The sequence below is a fragment of the Citrus sinensis genome, chromosome 3 (genome assembly GCF_022201045.2).
Source record: "Citrus sinensis cultivar Valencia sweet orange chromosome 3, DVS_A1.0, whole genome shotgun sequence".
Classification (NCBI taxonomy): Eukaryota; Viridiplantae; Streptophyta; class Magnoliopsida; order Sapindales; family Rutaceae; genus Citrus; species Citrus sinensis.
In genome coordinates, this window is record NC_068558.1 from 52,016,118 (window position 1) to 52,038,414 (window position 22,297).

At 39.2% G+C, this 22,297-nt stretch overlaps 4 protein-coding genes across 4 annotated transcripts; 1 reads left to right on the forward strand and 3 right to left on the reverse strand.

Annotated features, from left to right (window-relative positions):
• The first annotated feature begins 1,475 nt into the window (after positions 1 to 1,475).
• Positions 1,476 to 4,554, forward strand: LOC102618644 (hypothetical protein). The gene is made up of 3 exons (XM_006464328.4): positions 1,476 to 2,741; positions 3,357 to 3,618; positions 3,964 to 4,554. Exons 1-3 carry the CDS (start codon positions 1,702 to 1,704, stop codon positions 4,141 to 4,143), a joined length of 1,482 nt encoding a protein of 493 aa, XP_006464391.1. The 5' UTR covers positions 1,476 to 1,701; the 3' UTR covers positions 4,144 to 4,554.
• A 229-nt stretch (positions 4,555 to 4,783) lies between these two features.
• On the reverse strand, positions 4,784 to 6,466 carry LOC102618361 (60S ribosomal protein L37a). Its single transcript, XM_006464327.4, has 5 exons — positions 6,266 to 6,466; positions 5,785 to 5,824; positions 5,276 to 5,364; positions 5,074 to 5,156; positions 4,784 to 4,992 (listed from the first exon to the last, which is right to left on the reverse strand). The coding sequence occupies exons 1-5, from the start codon at positions 6,449 to 6,451 to the stop codon at positions 4,929 to 4,931; spliced, it is 462 nt and encodes a 153-aa protein (XP_006464390.2). The 5' UTR covers positions 6,452 to 6,466; the 3' UTR covers positions 4,784 to 4,928.
• A 791-nt stretch (positions 6,467 to 7,257) lies between these two features.
• On the reverse strand, positions 7,258 to 12,090 carry LOC127901088 (uncharacterized). The gene is made up of 3 exons (XM_052437163.1): positions 10,913 to 12,090; positions 9,647 to 10,747; positions 7,258 to 9,481 (listed from the first exon to the last, which is right to left on the reverse strand). The coding sequence occupies exons 1-3, from the start codon at positions 11,945 to 11,947 to the stop codon at positions 7,604 to 7,606; spliced, it is 4,014 nt and encodes a 1,337-aa protein (XP_052293123.1). The 5' UTR covers positions 11,948 to 12,090; the 3' UTR covers positions 7,258 to 7,603.
• Positions 12,091 to 13,043: 953 nt separating this feature from the next.
• Positions 13,044 to 21,735, reverse strand: LOC102618073 (eukaryotic translation initiation factor 4G). Its single transcript, XM_052437162.1, has 10 exons — positions 21,421 to 21,735; positions 21,085 to 21,312; positions 20,787 to 20,923; positions 20,497 to 20,646; positions 20,216 to 20,271; positions 20,031 to 20,087; positions 18,277 to 19,671; positions 15,115 to 18,206; positions 13,762 to 13,956; positions 13,044 to 13,610 (listed from the first exon to the last, which is right to left on the reverse strand). The coding sequence occupies exons 2-10, from the start codon at positions 21,261 to 21,263 to the stop codon at positions 13,280 to 13,282; spliced, it is 5,592 nt and encodes a 1,863-aa protein (XP_052293122.1). The 5' UTR covers positions 21,264 to 21,312; positions 21,421 to 21,735; the 3' UTR covers positions 13,044 to 13,279.
• Positions 21,736 to 22,297: the final 562 nt, after the last annotated feature.

Genomic DNA, 22,297 nt, shown 5'->3' on the forward strand with positions numbered 1-22,297 from the left:
ACTATTATTATTTTTTAATTTTTTTTATCGCTTTCAAATTTTGAAAGCCGGCGTTCGCAGAGTCATCTTCTTAACTTAAAAAGCACTTGTGATGACGAAATCAAATTCCAAGTGGATGTGGATTCCTCAATTAATAAATAATAAAATCCTAGCCGGGCCTTGCTTAGTTCGAACCTCACAAGCACAATGTGGGTATTTTCTTCTTTAATTATATTGTATAATTGAGTAAAAATAGTTTTTTTTTTTACTTAAGTGTAAGTGGAATAAACATTTCTCGAATATTAGTGAGTGTTAAAATATGAGCAGAGTTTTATAAGTATTGATGTAAGTTGGTTCCAATAATAATTTAATTTGTAAATATTAGTTATAATCTCATATAATATGAGTTATAGTTTGGACAATAGTCTCATGTAATAAAAAATAATAATAAAATACTTGGATTGGTTCCCTTTTTGGTCATTTAATTTATTTTGCATTTACATGACTACCGCTGACTAAATTTCAGGCGTGCTTCTTGTATGCGATTGATTGTCATACGCTAGGCACTAGCTTGAAATCACAGCAAGCAAATATCAAACAATTTTATCGATAGAGCGAGAGACGTACGTGCTATATAGATTATTATATTTAGCCTTAATATGATGAGTAATATCTTTGAAGCCGGCTGGTTCCGGATCCGGTTCCCATCGGGCAGCAAACTTGTCGCTTTAATTTTATTAATTGCTAATCAAATAAAATCTAAAACTCTTCATTATGGCTCACTTTGGGAAATCAGATGTCTGGCCAATCCAATCCCCCAATTACCTCTTTTATTTATTTATTTATATGTATATTTATTTTGGGGGGGGGGGGGGGGGGGGGGGTTTGCAGCAACAAGCATTGGGAATGTGATGACGAGGATGCTTTACATGGACGCCACGTGGAAATGGAGAATTTGATCGTCTAAATTGCGTCTTTTGTCGTTCTCCCCAAGTAAAGAGAGATGAGATGCTGTCGGATGATGAAAGCCCATAGCCCAAGCCCAATATTGGACTAGCCATTAGAGCCATAAACGACGACGAATCGATGAGTTCAACGAGAACACTAGAGAGTGTCTTCACTAGTTTTTCGTTTACGGTACCCTTTCACGTCATCATCAAATATTACAATATTAACAATAGCCGTTTTGTTTAATAAATTTATTAAATTTCCTTTAATTATTTATGTAATTGGAACTAGTCAACTGCAAATTTAATGTTATGCAATGCAGATTTGGTTTAGCCTTGCCTTAGCGACTGATGTTTTCTTCCCTATAAATAAATGAAGCAGCACACATACAGTAAGTTGTTTAGGGAGAAAACAAAATAAATTGAAAATTAATTAAATGGCGGGCCATTATTAAAATAAATCAAATACAATTACGGAAAAGACAAGAGGAGGGCAGTTTAGGGAGAAAAATAATCCCTAGTTTTGAGTTAAATAAAAACTCAAAACGAGAGAGGAGTTGGGCTCTGTGGTTCGAAATTAGTGGATTGCTTAATTACCATAAACTCGACGCAGAGACCGCTCTGAAAGTAAAAGCCTTCTATTTATATACAATTCTTCCGATATTATCTATCTATTTACAAAAGAAATTTGCCGAGAAATTACTTTTTTGAAAAAAAAAAAAAAGAAGAAGAAGAAGAAGAACGACGAAGAAAAGAATTTTGATTTTGTTATGTAATGCATCAGAAGAAATCAGAAGTACAGATCGGAAAAGAAAGCAGCGGCGTCTCTTCCGATTTCAACCCTACACCGCCTCTTCTTTCTTCAATTCACCAAAAGCACCAGCAGTTGTTATTCGAAACGACGTCGGTTAAGCACAACACTGGAGGAGACGATCATCATCAAATTCCCCAAATTTTGATCCAAAATGACCCTATTACCCCTTCGCCTTCACCTTACAAGCGATCTCAGCACTCGTCCCTCTCCAAGTCCCCCACCCTCTACCACTTAAACCCTCAATTCGATTCTCCCAATCCGCAGTCTCAGTCTCTGTTTTCCGTTTCGATTGCCGCCAAATCCGCCGCGTTTCGGTTGCTCCGCCGCTGCAAGCACCTCCGTCGTTTGAGAGTTCATTTGCGGCTGATTCTGTTATTGTCGTTGCCCTTCTTTTATTTTCTCGTTTCTCATCCGAGTCATTCGTTTTTTCTCGATTTCTTATCGGCTTTTGCCTTCTCCGCGGCTTTGTTGTTCTCTCTCAATCTCGCTCTTCCTCGTCTGCCTTCCATCCGTCTGTTCTTCGCCCGTTCTTTCCCAATTAAGCTCGCTAATTCTTCCAAAATCTCGAGGCCGCCTCTGCCTGTGTTTTGGTCAATCGGGTCGAGGCCCAAGCTAGAAAAGAGGGGAAATTCGGGTTGCTGGGTGCAAGTTTACAGCAATGGCGACGTTTATGAGGGAGAGTATCACAAGGGGAAATGTTCTGGGAGTGGTGTGTATTATTATTATCTGAGTGGCAGATATGAGGGTGACTGGGTCGATGGAAAATATGATGGATATGGAGTCGAGACTTGGGCCAGAGGGAGCCGATATAGAGGCCAATATAGGCAAGGCCTTAGGCATGGATTTGGGGTTTATAGGTTTTATACCGGAGATGTTTATGCAGGTGAGTGGTCTAATGGGCAGAGTCATGGATGTGGAGTTCATACTTGTGAGGATGGGAGCCGATATGTTGGCGAATTTAAGTGGGGGGTCAAGCATGGCCTTGGCCATTACCATTTCAGGTATCTTTTTCCTTCCCCTATGGATTTAGTTTTATCAATTAATTGGGGTGTCTCGTGTTAATATTTACAAAGTTTTTTGTAATCGGATTGTTCTATTTGGTTTTAAAGTTGGGGACTGGTGGCCTTTGTATGTGCATTGGTTTTCATGGTTATTATTCTACTTTTCTGGTTTTTACTTTGATAGCATTGAATTGAATTAATGAAATGTTACTTGCATGGTTGGGGAAAGATGACTTACTTCATCTGCTAGAATATGATCAACATCGTAATGATATTGATTATGTGATTGTGTTTCATTGGTTTCAAATTAGTGTTCTTATATTAATACTAGACTGTTATACCTCAGTGGATTTGCTGACAACTGTTGGATGATAATGCAAGTGAGCTTAGGTTTGATTGTAATTTTATTAATCAGTGGACAAAGGTTATAGTGATCTTGAAAATGTCATTCATAAGGATAATTTATGTTCATTTTGTTGGTCTGGATACCTTGCTGAATTTTAATGGATAGTGAGTTTAATGGTAGATTGTAGTCATTGTTTGTTCTGGTATTTTTTAATGCATAGGCATATGATTCTTTTTCTTCCCATATTGACATCCATGTTTCTTACTTAGAAATGGGGACACATATGCTGGAGAATATTTTGCGGACAAGATGCATGGATTTGGTGTCTATCGTTTTGCCAATGGGCATCGGTATGAAGGAGCCTGGCATGAGGGTAGAAGACAGGGGCTTGGAATGTACACATTCAGAAATGGGGAAACCCAATCTGGTCACTGGCAAAATGGAATTCTCGATATTCCAAGCACGCAGACTACGACTCATCCTGTATCACCTATTGCAGTTTACCACTCCAAAGTACTCAATGCGGTGCAGGTACTTGAATGTTCTTAGCCAAACTTCTGTTCATGACCACTCAGCAACTGTTGATGCCTAAAATTTATTACAGCTTTATTGTTTCATTGAAGATGTTTCAACGTTCCTTTTGTAATATGATTTACGCACATCTTCACTTTCAGCATTTTACTGATGTTAGAAAGATGAATGAAATTTTTGGATAACAGTCAAAAGTTATTTTTGAATTTTGGTTGCCTGAGGAAACCACACTGGGTTACACAAAACTTGTTAACATCATAATAACTTTCTTCAATTTAGTTGTTCGATCTCGTTCACTCATTACTTGGGGGATTTTTGTTCTTATTGCTGTTGTCTTTTAATCAGGAAGCACGACGAGCAGCTGAAAAAGCTTATGATGTGGCCAAGGTAGATGAGAGAGTTAACAGGGCTGTTACAGCGGCTAACAGGGCAGCAAATGCAGCTAGAGTTGCTGCAGTTAAGGCTGTCCAAAAACAAATGCATCATAACAACAGCAAAGACGGCATCCCACTTCCCATTGTATGATATATACCTATGTGCATCTCATATAGTAATACAATTGTCTACAATGACTAATGAGTCATCATCGTATCTTCATCATCTTTCTTCATCAAAGGGACTTCAAATTTTTGAAGTCCCTGCATTAATGATATTTGCTTCTCAGAGTCAGATGGTGGAAGAGCACTATATTAGGTCTGTCCTAAAATCATCTGTTTAGAAGCATTCCCAGACTAATCGGGAATGGAGAGAGAGAACAGAGGCGACGGCGATAGCATGTGTGTTTAGATAATATTTGCCTTTTCCATATTCTTAAGAGTTTTGTAAAGTTAGATGTAATGTAAGAGCTGGAGCGCTGGTAAAAGACCTGCGGCTCAGCCTTTGTTGTATTTGAACTCACTGGTTCTTCCAATGAAACGCGATGGATGCCTGCCTGTATCTTGGGGAGTTAATGGGCTTAATCCAAAAGGATAATCAACCTATGCCTTTGAAGGAATTGATTTCATTTCGCTAAAATACAAGAGCAAATATCCCATTTTCCATTTCAATTAGAGCTAGTTTCTTATAAATGATTACTAATTGTGGAAATCGCTTTTCATTGTCGCCCTTTTAAATAATTATAGCCTTGAAGCAACAGATCATGAAGTTATCACCACAAAACTAAAAGTCCATCAAAATCTGTTTAATAAAGAGATTCAAATTCAAAACTTTTTAAACCATATATCCAAGCATAGAAATTCCTTTAGACAATCCTGCCCCAGGAATTACTCCTATCACAAATAAATGAAAAAAAAGATAGATTGGCAACAAAATTAACTCTCGGTCTGTTCCCTCAGCCTCCGAATTGTACTCCTCACGGTCACAGCACTAGCAGTACTGGAAAGGCACATAGGACAGAATTTAGAATCATTTAAATTGTATAATCAAAGTAAAGATGACACCTGATGAGAATCTTACTTCAAAGTGTAAGCACCTCCAGCTTTCACCTTGCCACAGTCTTTGCAACCCCAGATTCCCACAGCCTTCCTCTTCACAGCATACTGCCAACAGCAAGGAATATGTAAATATTTAATACATCCACAAGCAAAAGAGTCATTGAACCATGAGCATAAAAAGAAATGAAAAAGGATAAAGAGCAGCACAGAGGGGAATGTACTACCTTCCCACAGAATTCACAGAAGTACTTGCTGTGTTGACTGACCTCCATCTTCTTAATCTGCTTACGCAGACTGGCACCATAACGGGTACCTGGAAAAGAATAATAACTTATAATTTCAAGATCCCAAAGCCACACATGCAAAAACAGACTAAAACATCAAAGCTAGGGTAACAACAAGCTAGAGAGAAACCACCACAAAGCTTTTCATGATATGGTTCCTATCATAAATTTCTGTTTATATAATGCCAGTAGCAAGCTTTCTTGAATTAACATGTGAACAACCCACAATTCACGCTCAAAGCCAAACCAAACATTTACCTCTTGACAAACTAAATAACTTCTTGGCAAGTTAGATAATGAGACATAATATTTTTACCTCCTATTGATATAAAGATATCCCAAGGTTAGAAAAATAAAATGAACATCTAAAGTTTACTTCACCATAACATCTATACTTGAGGACACTAAACAAACCACAAAAAAAAAATAAAACTAGCCTCAATACATACCATACTTCCCAACAATTCCTGCCTTCTTGGTCCTCTTTGTCTGCAAAACCCGGCAGAATGGAATCATGATCACAAGTATTGGAAAGCGAAAAACAAGACCAAAACCACAAATCATCAGTATCAAAATCATAAGTATTGGAAAGCGAAAAAACAGAGATTAAAGAAAGTTAAGAGAATCTAAAGCCTTTGACAACCAAATATCGATCGAAGGAACATAACAAACTGGAAGGTGTTACATCAAAGAAAGAAGCATTGCAGCTCGAGAATAAGTACTAACTAAACACATCTAAATTCTAAAAGCTCCAACGCTGGATTCAAAATCTAAGTCGAGTACAATCGATCCAATTATTCTTACTGGATTTGCGATGTATTTTAACTTGATAATAAGAAAACTTTGATTTTCACCCAAATCAACAACATAAATTCACAAGAAGAGAATAAGTAAAATAAAATAAAAAAGTATTAAGAGATAAAGGGATACCATTTTGCAGAAGCAGACCAGAAACTCTAAAAATCGCACTTGCTGCTGCTGAGAATAGAGAGAGATGAGAGTAGCCGAGCTAAAAGCCCTCGTCCGTTCGTTACTGTGGTAGTGGTAATTTATATATTTTGATAACAAACGCAAAAGATTTTGCCCTACGCCCGACCCGTTAATTACTATAATCATTTTCGCTTTGACCCGTATTGTATACTTACTGGACCTTATTAACAACAGAGGCGGCCTAGTATTCTGTCGGCCCACCACGACATTTTATTTTTGTTTTTTTTTTTTACTTTTACATACTAAAATTCAGTGAATTTAATTTGTTCCAAAGATTGTTTTCTAGGGGACCGTTGGCGATTTCTTTTGAGGACATTAAAAGTAATTTTAAATAGTTAAAAGTTATTTAGTATTTGATCATTTTTTTTTAAAAAAAATTCATCTATCCCGTAGCATATTTCGAAAAGAAAGAAAAGAGTAGTTTTTCAAAATCTGATTTTAGAAATTAGTTTTATAATTAAAATTATATATATATATATATATATATATATTCCTCACAAATATTAAAAAAATATAAAATCATCCTTATTCAATTAAGAAATAAATTTATTAAATTTGAAGAGATTATTATTATTACCAATTATAATGAGATAACAAAATCTATATTTTTTGTTTATTAGTGACGTCCTTTTAATTTAATTATACTTAAGAGAGAATTTAATATTATAATTTTAGGGTTCTTTGAATTAGTATTAATTTATGAATCACAAATTTAAGTTTTCATTATTATTTTTCCATTATTTTTTAAAAATATTAATTTATTATTACTTATATATTTATTTTAAAAAAAAAGAGGACCAGGCTTGGCTCACTTTTTTTTTTTTTTTAATCTTAAGCCGTTGTCCAAGCCACCGGCCTGGGCGGAGCCGATCCAGACCTATTTACTCACCCGAAAACCACCTGGCGTGACACCATTTCAAACAAATCTCGAATAAACCAAGGATATTAACATACAAGAACAACACAAAACACATGATTTGCTTAGCCTTGAGAAAGGATATTAACATTTCCTCAAGATTACATAACTCAAGTTACTCAACCTCAATCTTAGTTTTGCTTATCGGGATGTAACAGAATCTGAAACCGCGTTATTTTCCAGATCTCCATGTAGTATCTTACATTGACGTAGGCTAATTACTGCTTGGCCCCTGATTTCATTCCTTCATTCTCTTAAATTCATTTCTTTCCGGTCTTACTTTTGCTTTCATAACAATTCATCAAATGTTGAGATGTGATACCATGGCACACACGAGAAGAGCTAACCTGTCACTGTTTACCTTATACCTGGACCCACCACCAGATTAAGACCACTAAACAAAGGTAATAAATTATGTTAAATATCGGAGTGCCCAAAGATAAACCCCTAGGACCAAAATCCATAGGAGCCCTCCTTGATGAAGAATTCATGCTTGGACCTCTGGCGAGCCTACTAGCTTGTGCTTGCCGTTCTTGAGCAGCATCTCTGTGCACTTCCTCGATCTTTTTCGGCCCTTCAACTTTCCTCCTCTGCTGCCATTTATTCTTTCTCAACTCAATTGAATCCTTCAACATAAGCCTAACCCTAGAAGATAGTTTCATGTTGTTTGACAACTTTTCCATTCTTTCAAAATAAGCATCCATATGCTCTTTGGCCTTGGGGTGATCGATCATCTCTCCTATTGTGCTCATTAATATACACAACGCCTCAACATCCTCCTCGTCAGGATTCTCATACTGGCCCAGCAACTTCTTGATGCATTCATGCATTATTCTCTCAGTCAACATTTTCTTCTTGTACAACTCACCAATTAGTCTAATGTTGCCTAGCCATCGTCTTCGAGCCTTGATTCTCTTCTCTTCTCTTTCTTCCTCGGTCTGCTTAATCTCCCCCTCTTTATCAGCTTTGTTAGCTTCTTCTTGCTCTCTCTCTCCTCTCTCAAATTCCTCTTGGCATTTGTTCAGAAGCAGTCTCTTGAAAGTAATTTTTTCATTGTCTTCACTGAAATCAGGTAACTCTCCAGCAAGAAAATAACAGAAGTTTGCATACATCTCACAGAAAGTAGGCTCCATTAAAGCTTTGTCAAAAATTTGATAGATCACACCAGTGAGTGTAACAGCATTGTCGATGTTTACTGCTTTTACTTGCTCAAAGAGTTTCTCGAAGTTTTGAGGAGTTAGCTTGTTCAAAATAGCTTTCAGCTGCCTCTGCTTGGCCTCTTCCCCATAACCACGATTTTGATTAGGCAATCCTCGGAAACTACCCATCTGGGTAGTAGGGGAAGATAAGCCCCTAGGACCAAAATCCATAGGAGCCCTCCTTGATGAAGAATTCATGCTTGGACCTCTGGCGAGCCTACTAGCTTGTGCTTGCCGTTCTTGAGCAGCATCTCTGTGCACTTCCTCGATCTTTTTCGGCCCTTCAACTTTCCTCCTCTGCTGCCATTTATTCTTTCTCAACTCAATTGAATCCTTCAACATAAGCCTAACCCTAGAAGATAGTTTCATGTTGTTTGACAACTTTTCCATTCTTTCAAAATAAGCATCCATATGCTCTTTGGCCTTGGGGTGATCGATCATCTCTCCTATTGTGCTCATTAATATACACAACGCCTCAACATCCTCCTCGTCAGGATTCTCATACTGGCCCAGCAACTTCTTGATGCATTCATGCATTATTCTCTCAGTCAACATTTTCTTCTTGTACAACTCACCAATTAGTCTAATGTTGCCTAGCCATCGTCTTCGAGCCTTGATTCTCTTCTCTTCTCTTTCTTCCTCGGTCTGCTTAATCTCCCCCTCTTTATCAGCTTTGTTAGCTTCTTCTTGCTCTCTCTCTCCTCTCTCAAATTCCTCTTGGCATTTGTTCAGAAGCAGTCTCTTGAAAGTAATTTTTTCATTGTCTTCACTGAAATCAGGTAACTCTCCAGCAAGAAAATAAAAGAAGTTTGCATACATCTCACAGAAAGTAGGCTCCATTAAAGCTTTGTCAAAAATTTGAGAGACCACACCAGCGAGTGTAACAGCATTGTCGATGTTTACTGCTTTTACTTGCTCAAAGAGTTTCTTGAAGTTTGGAGCATTTAGTCTTCCTATGTCACCACGACATTCAATATGCAATTTTAAGTTTCTCATCCTCTTGCTAAGCCGTCTTTTCCCTCTGTTATCTGATCTGATTTCCTGATAATAAAAAGCACAGGCAAATCACACAGTTTATCCACTAACCCACTAACAGTAAATGTTTTATCACTAAAGAATTCCAATCAAATCATGCAAATGTAAGTGTCGCTAATATAATGATTAGTTCATGGAAGTGTATAATCACTACTACAAAAGAGAGATAACCTTATCACGTGAATTTCGATGTTTCTTGTCATTCCTCTCATGATTATCATTCTTGAGTTCAGATTCATCGTCAGGCAATAAAGAATCCACGAGGTCTTCGCCAAAATCATCCACATCATCGCCACCTTGACTATAACCAGGGCCATTCTCCCTCCTCTTATCGCGCCCCAAATGCCTTTCTCGTGGCATTTGGGTAGTAGGGGAAGATAAGCCCCTAGGACCAAAATCCATAGGAGCCCTCCTTGATGAAGAATTCATGCTTGGACCTCTGGCGAGCCTACTAGCTTGTGCTTGCCGTTCTTGAGCAGCATCTCTGTGCACTTCCTCGATCTTTTTCGGCCCTTCAACTTTCCTCCTCTGCTGCCATTTATTCTTTCTCAACTCAATTGAATCCTTCAACATAAGCCTAACCCTAGAAGATAGTTTCATGTTGTTTGACAACTTTTCCATTCTGTCAAAATAAGCATACATATGCTCTTTGGCCTTGGGGTGATCGATCATCTCTCCTATTGTGCTCATTAATATACACAACGCCTCAACATCCTCCTCGTCAGGATTCTCATACTGGCCCAGCAACTTCTTGATGCATTCATGCATTATTCTCTCAGTCAACATTTTCTTCTTGTACAACTCACCAATTAGTCTAATGTTGCCTAGCCATCGTCTTCGAGCCTTGATTCTCTTCTCTTCTCTTTCTTCCTCGGTCTGCTTAATCTCCCCCTCTTTATCAGCTTTGTTAGCTTCTTCTTGCTCTCTCTCTCCTCTCTCAAATTCCTCTTGGCATTTGTTCAGAAGCAGTCTCTTGAAAGTAATTTTTTCATTGTCTTCACTGAAATCAGGTAACTTTCCAGCAAGAAAATAAAAGAAGTTTGCATACATCTCACAGAAAGTAGGCTCCATTAAAGCTTTGTCAAAAATTTGAGAGACCACACCAGCGAGTGTAACAGCATTGTCGATGTTTACTGCTTTTACTTGCTCAAAGAGTTTCTTGAAGTTTGGAGCATTTAGTCTTCCTATGTCACCACGACATTCAATATGCCATTTTAAGTTTCTCATCCTCTTGCTAAGCCGTCTTTTCCCTCTGTTATCTGATCTGATTTCCTGATAATAAAAAGCACAGGCAAATCACACAGTTTATCCACTAACCCACTAACAGTAAATGTTTTATCACTAAAGAATTCCAATCAAATCATGCAAATGTAAGTGTCGCTAATATAATGATTAGTTCATGGAAGTGTATAATCACTACTACAGAAGAGAGATAACCTTATCACGTGAATTTCGATGTTTCTTGTCATTCCTCTCATGATTATCATTCTTGAGTTCAGATTCATCGTCAGGCAATAAAGAATCCACGAGGTCTTCGCCAAAATCATCCACATCATCGCCACCTTGACTATAACCAGGGCCATTCTCCCTCCTCTTATTGCGCCCCAAATGCCTTCCTCGACCTTCTCTACGCAAATCCAACAAAGACTCTTCAATGTCTAAGGCTGATACTGAATGAAGATTAATTCCAGAAGGAGGACCAGGATGATCAAGCTGTCTAGTGAGCCCTACACCATTACCACCTTCAACAGCAGAACTAGTAAATCTGTTAGTCATATCAACATTATGCTCAAATCCCCTTCTGCTATTACCACTGCCAGCAACTCTTGCCTTGTTCGAAAAGCCAGGAGGCGGTGTTGAGCCATAATGCTGTTTGCCAAGTCTCAAATCATGTTCTCGAGAATTCTCCAGATTCCTGTGCTGAAATGAATTCGGATTCGAAATAGAACTTGCTCGGGGTTGGTCAAATTGACTGTTCCTATCCAAATTGTATTTCAAATTATCTAAAGGATTCAAATTCAATAAGCTGTCGGGTTGGACCTGGAAAGAACCAAACCGCAGATTCTGCTGCTGCTGCTGTTGGTGATTCGGTTGCTGAATAAGATTATGAATTGCAGCATAATTGGCGTTAGACAACCCTAGTCTCCCCAAATCCTCGCACAAGAGTCGTTGCTGATTTTCAGTAGAAGGAGAAGCCCAAGGGTTTTGAGGAAACCCTAGGAAATTGAGAAGGAGAGGAGTGCGGGGCCAGGTCGGAGGAAGATCACCGCCGTTGGATGGCCACTGTGGCGGGAAATTTATGGTGGGGCCTACAGCCGCAACAGCAGGATCGTTGGGCAGGGATGGTTGTTGCGGTGGAGTTTGATGTGGAGGAGCTTGGGGATGCTGCTGGGGCTTTTGGAGGAGAGATAGAAGAAATTCGCCGCTGTTACAGGCTGGCGTAAGCGGCGATTCACCGCCGCCGCCGGTCATAGCAGTGAGGTTGTTTTTTACACTTACACTGAAGCGAGTAAACGGAGAAGAAGAAGAAGAAGAAGAAGAAGAAGAAGAATGACGCGAGAAAGCTTTCTGAGTCTGACTGTGATTTGTTGGTATTTCTTTTAGTTTTACGGAATTATTGTTACTCTATTAATTAAATAATTTACTTCATCGGCAAGTATTAGATTTTTCGCTACTCGCATCTGATCTGAAGTGGGTCCCGGTTATTAGATCAGCGGAAGATTCGTAGACCACGCTACAACGACTTGTCGTCCGTCTGTGTACTATTTGTCATATGTTTGTGGATTTATGATTCTATTCTATTTCTCTCTTACTTATTCATCAATAATAATAATTATAAAGAAAAAAAAAATCAATAAGCGCTTGAAGCCTGCCTGTTGAATAACTGCCGAAGAATCGCAATGCCAAATCCAAGTGGAAGGCATGATCAACACACTAATAAGTATTATACATGTAAGCAAGTCTAATGACAAACTTGAAAACTTTCCATTAACAATATGATAAAATTGAGTCCACCAAATCAACAACAGTATTGTTTATGCATCAAATTAAGTCCGTTATTTATGTGTTGGCAAGTATGATTCCAAGACAGCTACATTTGTATTGCGTACTCCAGGCATTACTGATTAACACACACACACACACACACATCAATTGGATGTATATATTACACAAAACACATGATTTGCTTAGCCTTGAGAAAGGATATTAACATTTCCTCAAGATTACATAACTCAAGTTACTCAACCTCAATCTTAGATTTGCTTATCAGGATGCAACAGAATCTGAAACCGCGTTATTTTCCAGGTCTCCAAGTGTTTCTTACATTGACGTAGGCTTAATTACTGCTTTGGCCCCTGATTTCATTCCTTCATTCTCCTAAATTCATTTCTTTCCGGTCTTACTTTTGCTTTCATAATAATTCATCAAATGTTGAGATGTGATACCATGGCACACACGAGAAGAGCTAACCTGTCACTGTTTACCTTATACCTGGACCCACCACCAGATTAAGACCACTAAACAAAGGTAATAAATTATGTTAAAAATCGGAGTGCCCAAAACCGCATGGACAAACATTTTGATGCTCAATTGAACTCTTTTCCATAATTGCAGTTGCAGTAAAAATCTGCTGATGAAATAATATTAGTAGAAGGAAAACCCCATACTGCCATGTAGCCGCCCCCATCCCACCCATCAAGAAAAATATATTTTAGCATAATAATAATAATAATAACGAGTACCCTAAAGGCACTAGGGATCAATTTCTTCTATCGAGATACAAATGAGCATCACCTATCCCCTCTAAATAAATTTTTCTAGTATTCTTGATCTGTTAGGCTCTGGAGGCCTGAAATCCTCCAATCTCAAATTCGAGCTCATTCGAACCTCATGTAACACACTTTCTCCTTTATCTGATTTAATGATCTCTAATGTGCTTCCAAGAACATCACCCGCAAGCCCAATTTCCTGAAGACGCCCAGGTTCCTCTCCACCTTCACGTAACAACCTCCCAATCTCCCTCAAGGGAATCACATTCTCTTCGACAACTTTGGCAAATATACGGCCAAGAAATTCTGCTGCTCTTGGAGCATCATTTACTGCATCCTCCAAAGTAGTGAGAACAGATTCAAACCTACGCAAAAGAAAAATAAAAATAAATAAATATTCAATATATATCACAAGCAGATAAACTTATTATGAATGTTCATTCATCTAATAAATTTCTTAACACTGTCAAGGTTCTTTTTATTTTGAAAAGAAAAGTGAAAAAATGGTTTATATACCCTTTGATGAGCTGGCCTTGACTTAACATGCCTTCCCGAGATTTAGCAAGATTCACAAGCAGCTTAGCCAAAAGATCCCTTTCCATGTCCTTCCTCTCAAAAGAGTCTGTTACCCAGAGAGAGACCATTGAAGGGTGGAAACCTGGGGAATTCAAATCTTTGATACACCAAGCAACTTCTTTCTCATCCCGGGCACTGAAAGTTTGACGGAAAAAACATCTTAATGTTACTAATATTACAAAATGCCAGCCATAAAATTCAATCATTAGTTTGAGCATTTAGGCACAAGACATTTGCCAAAAAGTAGAGGATTCTTCTTGCATTAAATTATTAGTTCCTAAGAACGATTAGATCATTAGAAAGTGCCACTTGCATTTTTAGGGGATGGCTTTACGTAAGAAACTGTCCTCCTCTAAAGGTTAATAATTTATGCATTATGTACAACAGAGTTTAATCCTATAGATAATTGTAGAATACCAAAATATTGCCCCTGTTCCTTTAAGTTAAGAAACCGCCCCATAAATGAGAGAATCAATCCTTCATTTCATTAGCGTACATATCACGTCTTTTCCTGCTAAGAATAATATCACAAAAGACTTCAACATACTGAGAATAAATCCCTGCCAACATTTAGTTCCTGCCTTCAACAAGTATGATCAAAACACAACCATGATTCTAAAAAACTTAAACCTGTAATTACTATATATCACGTTTTTACTCTCTGTCTCTCTCTCTCTCTCTATATATATATACATATATATATAGTCCAAGAACCCTATTCATCCTGAAATTACTTTAATGAATCAAAAAGTGTGTCATTAGTATTTCCTTGCACCTAAACATGTTACTGTATTAAGTTCCTTCCCTGTGTTTTGGTGCCATGAAATTGCTGGTCCCCAGCTATTACTAAAGAAGAATATGTCCCAAACCACACAATTCCAATTCCAATTCCAATTCCATGGCCCTTACCAAGCTGCGAAATGCAGCCTGAATTCCAATATAGTATACTGCATCGTACAAGTAAAAGAATAGGCATGAAATTTCACCGATCTACAAAGCTTCCACAATAGCATAGGACTTGAGCCCTAGAAGATTCAACACCATCCAAATGATTGAACTTTTGTCTTGAAACAATGGCAAGCCCAACAAGTACAAAGAATCAGTCAACCCTAGCACCTTCATTTCCAATTTGTGCTAATACATAAATCTACTAAACATAAGGCGACAACTAATTATCAAACAAATCGGATGCAGATATTTGGATATAAATACATGCATATTTTCTTAAGCAATATTCTGTCAAGATCAGGTAAATGGACAAGGTGATAAAAGCATGCAAAAAAAAGGAGATACCTGTAGAATTCTTTAATTGCAGCAATTGACTTCTCCCGTAGGTATTCTTCAGACCACACCTTTTCTGAAGGAACATTTTGGGTGATGGATGGTACCTGGCCTTGTGTGGGTGAAGTTGCAAGAGGCCGATCAAAACTTCGCTCAGCAGCCCTTAGGTCTCGGTTACCGTAATTGATATTACGCTCTTGGGCGTTCAATTGGTCAAAGGCAGGCGGGGCTGCAAATCTATCCGGGTGATATCTTGGTATTATATCCTCCCTTGAACCATAAGCAGGCCGCTCTGATAAAGAACTAAAACCATTCAAACCAGCTGGAATTCTTCTAGGTTCTCCAGCACCAGGAGAAATATCGGGTAAGGGAGTGCTTGACATTGCTGGTGGTCCTCTAATGGACATTCCTCTGGCAAGACCGCCTTGTGGGCCCAAGGTTATTGATTCATCACCTATGGGTCTTTGAGGTAAGGGAACTGACAAGGTCCGAGCTTCATAAGACTGCCTGTCCTCAAACCGTACATCCTGACCGCCATAACCACGATTTTGAGTAGGCAATCCTCGGAAACTACCCATCTGGGTAGTAGGGGAAGATAAGCCCCTAGGACCAAAATCCATAGGAGCCCTCCTTGATGAAGAATTCATGCTTGGACCTCTGGCGAGCCTACTAGCTTGTGCTTGCCGTTCTTGAGCAGCATCTCTGTGCACTTCCTCAATCTTTTTCGGCCCTTCAACTTTCCTCCTCTGCTGCCATTTATTCTTTCTCAACTCAATTGAATCCTTCAACATAAACCTAACCCTAGAAGATAGTTTCATGTTGTTTGAAAACTTTTCCATTCTGTCAAAATAAGCATCCATATGCTCTTTGGCCTTGGGGTGATCGATCATTTCTCCTATTGTGCTCATTAATTTACACAACGCCTCAACATCCTCCTCGTCAGGATTCTCATACTGGCCCAGCAACTTCTTGATGCATTCATGCATTATTCTCTCAGTCAACATTTTCTTCTTGTACAACTCACCAATTAGTCTAATGTTGCCTAGCATTCGTCTTCGAGCCTTGATTCTCTTCTCTTCTCTTTCTTCCTCGGTCTGCTTAATCTCCCCCTCTTTATCAGCTTTGTTAGCTTCTTCTTGCTCTCTCTCTCCTCTCTCAAATTCCTCTTGGCATTTGTTCAGAAGCAGTCTCTTGAAAGTAATTTTTTCATTGTCTTCACTGAAATCAGGTAGCTCTCCAGCAAGAAAATAACAGAAGTTTGCATACATCTCACAGAAAGTAGGCTCCATTAAAGCTTTGTCAAAAATTTGAGAGATCACACCAGTGAGTGTAACAGCATTGTCGATGTTTACTGCTTTTACTTGCTCAAAGAGTTTCTCGAAGTTTTGAGGAGTTAGCTTGTTCAAAATAGCTTTCAGCTGCCTCTGCTTGGCCTCTTCCCCATCTTGCACTTTACCGACTTCATATTTTCTATCAGCTTTGTGCATCATCTGCAAAGGAGTCTGAGGAGAAGGAATTAAACCCTTCTGTTGGAAATTAGCAATGCGTTGCCACCTGTCAGCATCAGGACTATTTCTTTGCATCCCTCCCTGAGAACCCATGGGCTGCATAGGCCCAGGTAGGATACCTCCAGGATACTGCATAGGTATTTGTGGTCGGGGATTTCTCAAAACGCCATAGTTACCACCTTGGCCAGGACGGAATCCTGCATTAGCACCATAACCAACATCCAGACGCAAATCCCTCCCCAAACTTGGACCAGGTAGTCTACCCCATCTATCATCATCAACCATTACGCTTCCACGACGATCAACTCGAGGCCCCCCCGATTGCCTATCCGTTGCTCTTCCAGGACTAGGATACGAATCACGATCAACAAGATGAGAAATATTGATATTACCACTCATCAAAGCCTCTGCTATATCAGCTGCTATCTCAAAACCCTCTGGAAGATCAGTACATTGTTCAGCAAACTTCAGGAGAAAATCTCTTGAATACTTCTTCCCCAGATTTCCATTTCCATCTTCATCTAAAGGTTCTAATTTTGGTGTTGACATGTCAGCAGCATCTTCCCAATCATCAGGCTCTGCTTTACTATGAACACTTTTTTCACTGGCTACAGCATGTACATGAACAGTATCAGCAGCTACTTGCTTTGAATTCGCAATAGTAGATGTGTCTTGAGCACTTTCTAAAGGCATGGCAGCCTCCTTCTCCTCAGGACCCTTATAAGCCATGTAAAGATCTGAAGTTGTCCCGGCAGCATCAGCTTTCAGAAGGATTTCTCTTCTCTTCTTCTTTCCTCTAGTAATAGAGCTCTTTGATCTATTTAATTCTACTACAGGCATATCCTTGGAACCCGATACTGGAAGTAAGACTGAGCCAGCACCACTATTATCCAGAACCTCCCCTTCAGTTTTTGGGATTGTTTCCAGAAATTCAGTAGCTGAAACAGGAGCAGGATGCTGCTGTATTACACTTTTGCTTGACAAGGCATCCACAGTCGAAGTCTTATTACCATGTGAACATTCAACATTTGTTGAATCTGCAATTCCGGAGCTAGATGCATCCATATCGTCGGCAACCCTGTGAGCTTCAGTAGAAGCTCTTGCAGATTCACCCAACACTTCCTCCGTGGTTCCCAATATTGGAACCTCATTGCAAACAGCTGTTGCCTTTAATACAGATTCCTGATCAGTTTGGCTGACAAGTTCTATAGATTTCGAAGTAGCAGATTGAGAAGCAATCTCAGAAGGGATAATATCTTGCTTGAAACAGTCAGCCAAGGTCTCTCCTCCCCTAGCCTCTGTTCCCAAAGATTCTTGTGGAGGAAATTCACCTAGCTTTTTCTTAGCATCACAATCGGTGTCCAAGACATTCGCAGCATTTCCAGCACCAGATATTTCCGCTAAAACAGAAGTAACACTCTGCTTAGTGCTCTCATCCTTTGCCTCAGAAATATCAGAAGTAGAAGCATCAATTGCAGATGACAATTCACTAGTTGTTTTAGCTTCCTTAGTTTCAGAGACTCCACTGTTGGATTGTATGCCAGTTTCTGCAGTTCTCCAGCCCAAGCTAGAGGTTGAGGTAGATTGCCCACCAACCTGCAGACAAAGGTTTAAGGCATTAGCAGAATAACTTGAAAGAACAGTTATCTCAAAAGTTTGGCACTACCTGCTGTTGTGTCTGGATTTGTCCTTTCTTGCCTGGCTTCTTCTGATTATCTTTGATAGAGCTTGACCTACTCAGAGACTCCCTTCTTCTTCCTTCCACATTTGCAACTGGTACAGACTCCTCAAATGATGACGTGGGCAAAGAATTGGATGCCAGACTCTCAGTAGAGACAGGTAAAGAAACTGCAACAGACTGTTTGATAGCTCCTGCCAATGAATTGGACACTAACAGTTCGCTGCTGGATTTCATCTTCTGAGAAGATTTTTCTGGAGAAGTCTCCGGGTCTCCTTGATGATGAGATGTAGTAGCTTCCCCGGAAGGCCTTGAAGGTTTAGGTGTTGCAACCTTACCAACTGCAGGTGAAATGTCTGACGAAGAGGAATCTGCACTCTTTTCTCCAACAGATCCTGAGGCTGGTTTAACTGTCACCTGTACAGTTCCTAAAGGGGCAGATGAAATATGTGCATCACGCGACTGCTCAAAATTGGTTGGTTCCGCAATACCAGGCATTGGGGTCCCTGTCTTACTAACAGGCAGAGAATTAAGATTTGGATTCATGAAAGATACATTTTGGGGACCCTGGCCAACCGGATAGTTAAATCGTGTCGCCTGAGAATTGGGTGTTATCTGGCTACTTGTTAACGGAAGAGAACCTGGTGCTGGATAATAAATGGAACTTGCACCATAAGAATTAGGGTAATAATTTATTGGATGAGCAGATGCAAATGATGGTATTGGTTGGGATTGAGACCTAGGGCCTGAGACCCCACCATCCGAATATGTATCTGATCGTTCATCAAGCCTGACCTCCTTATGCGTGTCCGGATGAGTAATCTTTACAATGGTTTTACGAGGACCGCTACCAAATTTTCCTCCCTGCTGTTGGGGGTATTGTGGGGTCATGCCCATTCCCATATTGCCTAGCTGGGGAGGTAGTTGGGGAGGACCCATTTGAGTTGTGAAACCCATGCCCTGTCCCTGATGCATGAGTCCCTGAGGCATTGGATGTGGTTGAAGACCTGGAACAAACATATGCTGCTGCACTTGTGGAGCATTTCCCATTGGTAATGGAATGGGCATTGGCATAGGGAGTGAAGTGGCCGTTACATTCTGAGACTGAACTTGTGGGTTATGCCCACCAAACTGTACAGAAACTTGTGGCTGGTGAAATGGCATTTGCATAGAAGTCATTGGTATGGGAAGAACAGACGGCTTTTGCGCTGGGCTTGCCATGGGTGGAAGTGAGACTTGAGGATCCTTTTTGACTTTTGGTACTTGATGAACCTCCACAGTATTAGATTGGTCAGTAACACCAGCCTCCTTCCTAGGCTGCTGCTGCTTTGGGACAGAAGGCATTGGTATATTTGGCACTGACCTGTAAGCATCATGGCGTGCCTGCAAGCCAAAAAATAAACGAGACAGCTTCATAATTTGATCATCAAACACTAAGTCCAATGTGCTTCCACAGTAGAGTGTCAAGAATATTGAAACTGAGAAAACCAAACCATATAAAAGTTAAGGTATCAACATATGGTTGTTGGGAAAAGTCCATCCCAACACAAGAAAAGAAAATGTGAAATCTAGGTTCAGACTACTTAGGAAGGAAGAAAAGGGAAATGAGTAAAAATCTACAGTTCATACTATCCAGGAAGACAGTAAACTTTTCTGCACTCTTGGTTCAGATAATAAATCCGACCATTTATAGTTTACTGCTGAATAATATGACCCCAGGATAGAGAAAAATATAAACAGACCTGGTCACGTTTCTGCTCATCCAAATTAGGGGGTGCAGAACTAGTTCGAGCTGGAATCTACAAGGAATATAGAAAAATAATCTTTCAGTCTTTTAGATCAAGACTTTAAATATATAACACCAATAAATACTCAAAAACTAACTCTCTAGATGGCATAAAGTGGAAAAATAATAGAAGAAGAATACCTGCATCCCAATCGAACCAAACTGAAAATGGAATGCCTTAGACACATCTCCAGGAGCTAGACCAAAAGAAAACATTATAAGCATAAAGGTAGTTACATCAATCTAGAAGTATCAAACAGTAGAACAGGATAATTGATGATAAATAATGCTAATCAGATCATATATTACATCAAAACATCAAAAGACCACCCTCATTTTGATATTCATGATTTTTTTTTTTCAGTAAAATTCATGATTACTTGAAGCATTTATAAAACCAAGCACATGCAAGGAGAAAAAACCTTTAGCCTGTGTTGCAGAAGCAGTACTGTCAGAACTCATGGAGGCTGATTGAGAAGTTGGAGCCTTTGGAACAGCTCGGGTGCTTCTCTGAGGGGTGGACGAATCAACTTGCTTGGAAGAATTGGCACCAACTGGCGCATCAGATGCTCCTAGAACAAACATAGATTCAAAATCCCATTCACATTTTTCTCAACAAATGATCCAATTTTGAGAGTAAATAAAAAATCAAAAACAGAAAACCAACAACAAAATAAAAAAATAAAAAACAATAGCAGATGCGTGCACACACCATGCAACTGGGGCTGTAAATGTGCACCGTTTTGTACATTGCGGTGAGCAGAAGCATTGTTAGTAGAGTCCGAAGAATTAACAGCGGGTACATTCACCCTAGATTGGCCTCCTTGTGCATTGTGAGACTTCTTAAAACTATCATCAATTAAAAAAAAAAAAAAAAGAATAAGCGCTCATTCTAATAATATAATCAAAATCAAAGGACTAATATGAATGAAATTAAAGCAAACACAGAGAATTAAAACCCTAGCTTTAGTTCAAGGATCAAAAGAAAAAGAAATGAAATAGAGAGTGACCTGCGATTGGAGGAAGGAAGAGAGGAAGAGGAGTGAACAGACGGTGAAGGGGCGGGGCCACCGCCAGCGCCCTTACCGTAAGAGCCTGAGGAGGTCCGCTGCTGATTGGAGCCTGCGGATCGTCCTGATTTTCGATACTGAGTCTCGCTTCTATCGGACCTTGATTGATTGAAGGACATATATCCTTCGTCGAATTATTCCCCTTAATTTCGCTTTAATCGTTCGTCTCTGTAACCAAAAACAGAAACAAAGTAGATCCACAAAATCAAAAACACATAATAATTTTAATTAGAGTATAATTAGGGTTTGGGAGTGAGAGTGGAAAAGAAGCAAAACCTGAGATGAGAGAGAGTGATGGAGTGAAGAGAGAGAAAATTAGGGTTTTAATTTGTGGTCATGACGGTAGTCGGATACACACAGAGAAGATGAAAATTTTAAAAAATAATGACAATAATAATTAATAATAATAATTTGAGAACGTTTTGTTTGGTGAGAGACGGAAAGCGAAGCGAAGAGAGAGAAGGGTAAAATAAATTTAACAAACCGACCAAGAAGGTGGTCAAAAGGTAGGTTTTTTAGGGGATCGAAAGTCGAATGGGTCGCCCGTTGCGAGTGCTCTTCGGCCTACGCTCCTCTCTCCTTTTACTTGCCGACAAATTACTACTCTCTCCCTCTTCTTTTTTATTCTCCCCCCCCCCCCCCCCCCCCCCCCCCCCCTGTTTTTCACTATTAGGCTATGTTTGGCCTTTAAACTAGTCCCTAAAAAAACCACATTTGGCGGTTGTAAGCCTTGTGGTTGGTTGGGGGATAATCCTTGGAACTACACAACAAATTGTTAAATTCTAAGGATGCATGCTGGATTGAATGGAATGAGATGGGAATAACACACGAAAGAAAAATTTATGATTAGATTACGTAGAGTATTATGTTGTATTTGGTAATTGCCTAATTGGTAGGATATAATGAGATTGGAATGAATTTTATTTAGTATTATCTTGTGTTCAGTATTCTAGAAGATTAAATAAAAAATAAACTAAATAAATATTTAAATATCAATATGACAATATAATGTAATAATATTTATAGATGTTATATTGGGGAGATTGTTAATTTCCTCGTTACAGTAATTAATATATACCATCTACTCCCCTAATGTTTTTATAATAGCCAATAACCCCTAACAATATAAGTTTAGAATATTACTATTATTTTC

Bases quoted from the DNA above. Each gene is read 5' to 3' on its own strand.
- LOC127901088 (XM_052437163.1), bottom strand. From the start codon at position 11,947: ATGACCGGCGGCGGCGGTGAATCGCCGCTTACGCCAGCCTGTAACAGC. The intron at 10,748-10,912 runs GTTATCTCTCTT...TTTTATTATCAG, and splicing joins ATCGAAATTCACGTGATAAG to GAAATCAGATCAGATAACAG. The intron at 9,482-9,646 runs GTTATCTCTCTT...TTTTATTATCAG, and splicing joins ATCGAAATTCACGTGATAAG to GAAATCAGATCAGATAACAG.
- LOC102618361 (XM_006464327.4), bottom strand. From the start codon at position 6,451: ATGATTATAGTAATTAACGGGTCGGGCGTAGGGCAAAATCTTTTGCGT. The intron at 5,825-6,265 runs GTATCCCTTTAT...CGGGTTTTGCAG, and splicing joins TGGTCTGCTTCTGCAAAATG to ACAAAGAGGACCAAGAAGGC. The intron at 5,157-5,275 runs GTAGTACATTCC...TGCTGTTGGCAG, and splicing joins TCTGTGAATTCTGTGGGAAG to TATGCTGTGAAGAGGAAGGC.
- LOC102618073 (XM_052437162.1), bottom strand. From the start codon at position 21,263: ATGTCCTTCAATCAATCAAGGTCCGATAGAAGCGAGACTCAGTATCGA. The intron at 20,272-20,496 runs GTTTTTTCTCCT...CTTTTGGTCTAG, and splicing joins TTCTGCAACACAGGCTAAAG to CTCCTGGAGATGTGTCTAAG. The intron at 20,088-20,215 runs GTATTCTTCTTC...TATTCCTTGTAG, and splicing joins TTGGTTCGATTGGGATGCAG to ATTCCAGCTCGAACTAGTTC.
- LOC102618644 (XM_006464328.4), top strand. From the start codon at position 1,702: ATGCATCAGAAGAAATCAGAAGTACAGATCGGAAAAGAAAGCAGCGGC. The intron at 2,742-3,356 runs GTATCTTTTTCC...TTTCTTACTTAG, and splicing joins CTTGGCCATTACCATTTCAG to AAATGGGGACACATATGCTG. The intron at 3,619-3,963 runs GTACTTGAATGT...TCTTTTAATCAG, and splicing joins AAGTACTCAATGCGGTGCAG to GAAGCACGACGAGCAGCTGA.